This window comes from Mesoplodon bidens (assembly GCF_964165515.1).
Source record: "Mesoplodon bidens genome assembly, chromosome: 16".
Taxonomy (NCBI): Eukaryota; Metazoa; Chordata; class Mammalia; order Artiodactyla; family Ziphiidae; genus Mesoplodon; species Mesoplodon bidens.
In genome coordinates this window covers 72,350,069-72,353,311 of record NC_138173.1, presented here as the reverse complement: position 1 = coordinate 72,353,311, position 3,243 = coordinate 72,350,069, and the positions used below count along the sequence as shown (strand labels likewise).

Below are 3,243 nucleotides of genomic sequence, written 5' to 3'. Positions count from 1 at the left end.
GAGATTTAGAAATGTCTTGGTTTAATTAGCACAATGGGATTCAACTGTTCATTAGTTAGGACAAAAATGGAAACTTCATTTTTTCTAAAAATGGTGTTTACCACGTTGGTATTTTAGTCTTAATAATTCAAAAACCAATATTGCTAATGTCTGGACATTGTGCTCCAGCATTGCTCCAAATATGGCTAGGTTAACATGTGCCATGGAAATAAAAACAAATATTTTTAGTGCTTCTAAGCGCTCTTCTAATTGCTTTACAGGGAATACCTTATTTAATTCTCTTCACGGTTTATTGAGGAAGGTAGTATTATTAACCACATTTCATAGATAAATATAGTATCTAGTATAAGCTCTAGGGAGATTATACTTGTTCACTCCAGTAAGATGGCATTTGCTGATGCTTGTATTCAAATTCAGGATGCTGGACTCCCAGTCTTGTGTACATAATCACCTTATAAGACCACTTCTCAATATGTGTGTGTGCATTCACATGTGTTTGTGTGTGTGTGTGTGTAACAGTCTGATGAAATTATAAGCATTTAGATTCAAACGGCATGCTTTTTGAGTGAAAAAGAAAAAAGGCCTATGATTAAAACGGTGTAATCTTACCTATTTCTTTTTTTTTTCCAAGGCACATTTAAGTTAATATCAAGAGTGCAATACAAAAGGCCCAAATACAATGAAGGAACACATTCCCCCATTAACACCAACGACAATGCTCTTTCAACATGTGCCTGTTGAATGGAATGGGGATTTAATAAATTTCACTACTGAAAAAAATAACGCAGTGAGTCTCATCACAGCTAATATCCTTATACAATCTAGTTGTGAAATGAATGTTTATAATGCTTCAAACAGTTTAGACCTGAAGTTTGATACCACACCTTCATTATTTGTACAGTCCTCAATAAGATTATCTACAGTATTACCAACCATTCAAAGAACAAACCATTGAGTAAAACCACATTGATTTAAGGCTCAATCAAGTAATATGGAGCCCCAAACTAAATGGTTAAATATATGAACTACTTGTACTGACATCTATTATTTGATTCTCTCATGACTATTAAGTTGGTTCTTAGCAAATAAACCCTTTAAAGGCAAAATTCACCTCATTTGAGTTTGACCCAGAAGTTCAAAAACAATCACGAAGTCAACAGTCTTATTGGCAAAACTGATATACAGTGTCTCTAAGTCACTATGCTCAAGGTTAAGAGCGATGCATATTCCATCTTTACATTTACTGGAATTTTACATGTTCAATTCATGATTTTAAATCTCTAGGTTTTCATTCCTCCAAGCTGTCTGAAGACACAGTGTGCCACAGACTTAAGACTTCTGTTTCTCCCTCTATTTTCTTCAAACAGAAACATTTCTCAAGTGTCTACACGTTCTAGAAGGGGAATTTTTCGAAGGTGGCCACTTCTTCGGAATAGTCCGACGCCATCAGGCCTCTGAAGCAAGGGGAGGGGGAAGAGAAAAAAGCTGAAACACAAGGTTCATCTGGTAAGTTTTACATTAACCATTACAAGCTGGATAGTATAAGAATGTGGCTTTTTTGGCTCAAAAAGTCTGAGTCTTGGTGTGGAAACGAGTACTTGGCTGTCCCACCACAGCTTTCTCGTAGTGGGACTGTCAGGGAAGTCTTGACTGGGGAGTATGATTTGTTTACCTATCAGGCGTAAACTTCCAGGCACTCAGTTCATTTTGGGCTTGTTCCAGTTTGTCTTTAGTCTGTTCCAGTTCACCTTTCATTTTTAGGAAAAACAAGTTGATCGCTGGGTCTACCATTGTTGATCTCAGTTGGGCAATGCTAGGCTGCTGGACTTGCTTGAGGTACTGGATTTGAGTAGTACACTCTTGCATCTCTTGCTCCTTGGTTGCTAGTCGCATTACAAGAATGTTTTCCTTGCGTGCAGACTCTTGCTGTTGTTGCTTTAGTTTTTCTTCAGATTCCCTTAAGCCAGTTACATCATTAGAGTTAAGATCTGTGTACTTGCCCTCCAACGCTTGCACATATGCTTCATATTGTTTCCACCTGAGAATTAATTCATCTCGTGCCATAACTTTGAAGTCTGTTTCACTCAGTCGAACCTTTTTAGGAAGAGGTTCCTCGTTGGTCATCTTGAATCCTCCTGACGGAGGCCGCACCAGCGCCGCCCAGTCACATAGGCTGATCCCACGCTACCCGCTTGCTGCCCAGCCCGCCCGACCCCGCTGCTGCCGGCCCCTGCGCTCCTCCTCCCCTAATCTTACCTATTTCTTAACCTCTATGGTTTTGTTTTTCTACCTGTAAATGAGAATAATTAATTATTTTATGCTTTATAGGTTTTTTCAAGTGCCTACTATGATTAAGAAACTTAAAAAAAATTTTTTTAAGAAACCTAAACTGTTTAAATTAAAATTTTGCAACCTCAGCACTACTGGCAATTTGAGCTGGTTAATTCTTTGTTGTAGGAATGCCCTGTGCATAGTAGGATGTTTAGCAGCTTCCCTGCATTCTACCCACCAGATGCCAGTAGCACATCTCCAGTTGTGGCAAAAAAATAAAAATAAAAATAAAAAAGTCTCCAGACATTGTCAACTGTCCCCTGGGGAGCAAAATTACCCAAGCTCAGAGTTGACTTAGGAGTAGAGTAGATAATTTTGAAATTCTCAGGATATTTTGTCCCTTTGTTTATCAATGGTTTTAAACCCTTGTTTCTTCAGCTTCTTTTTTTTTAACTTGGATGCCTTCCTTCTATAAAATTATGGTCTTTCATGTCTCAGGAAAAGATTGGGAGAAATCTACCTAGACAAAGAAGTCTATAGAATATAAAATGGGAAAATATGACATAAGGGGAGTTACTGTCAGACAGGAAGGGAGAGAAGAATCGGTGCAGAAAGAGGGGGAAATGAGAAAAGGGGTAGAAAGGGATAAGAGGCCAAAGACAGGACTGCTCTGGCTCTTTACTTCAAGTGTTGAAACAACTGAAGTCAAACAAAACATTTTTAGAGAATCCTGGTGCAGAAAAGCTTATTTTGCTTTCCAGCTTATAACCTGGGAAAGTGATGGGCCCCTTAAGATCCTCTATGTTCCTGATGGTTCAAGAGCAAAGTGCTGCTTCCTGGGCAGAAGATCAGAAGTGGTCGAGAGAAGAGTTTGGTACAGAGGCCTTAATTTTCCTATAGATGCACTTGGTGTCCAGGGAAACCAGGTGTCCCAGCATTTTCCAGCAGGACATAAAATTGCCGAGAGAATCC

The 3,243-nt window shown here is 38.9% G+C and overlaps 1 protein-coding gene across 1 annotated transcript; it reads right to left on the bottom strand.

The window, feature by feature from the left end:
- Positions 1 to 1,167: 1,167 nt before the first annotated feature.
- Positions 1,168 to 2,240, bottom strand: LOC308630217 (pre-mRNA-splicing regulator WTAP-like). The gene is made up of 2 exons (XM_081258701.1): positions 1,673 to 2,240; positions 1,168 to 1,454 (listed from the first exon to the last, which is right to left on the bottom strand). The coding sequence occupies exons 1-2, from the start codon at positions 2,122 to 2,124 to the stop codon at positions 1,394 to 1,396; spliced, it is 513 nt and encodes a 170-aa protein (XP_081114827.1). The 5' UTR covers positions 2,125 to 2,240; the 3' UTR covers positions 1,168 to 1,393.
- Between the last annotated feature and the right edge of the window lie 1,003 nt (positions 2,241 to 3,243).

Bases quoted from the DNA above. Each gene is read 5' to 3' on its own strand.
- LOC308630217 (XM_081258701.1), bottom strand. From the start codon at position 2,124: ATGACCAACGAGGAACCTCTTCCTAAAAAGGTTCGACTGAGTGAAACA. The intron at 1,455-1,672 runs GTAAACAAATCA...CCCTTGCTTCAG, and splicing joins TGGAAGTTTACGCCTGATAG to AGGCCTGATGGCGTCGGACT.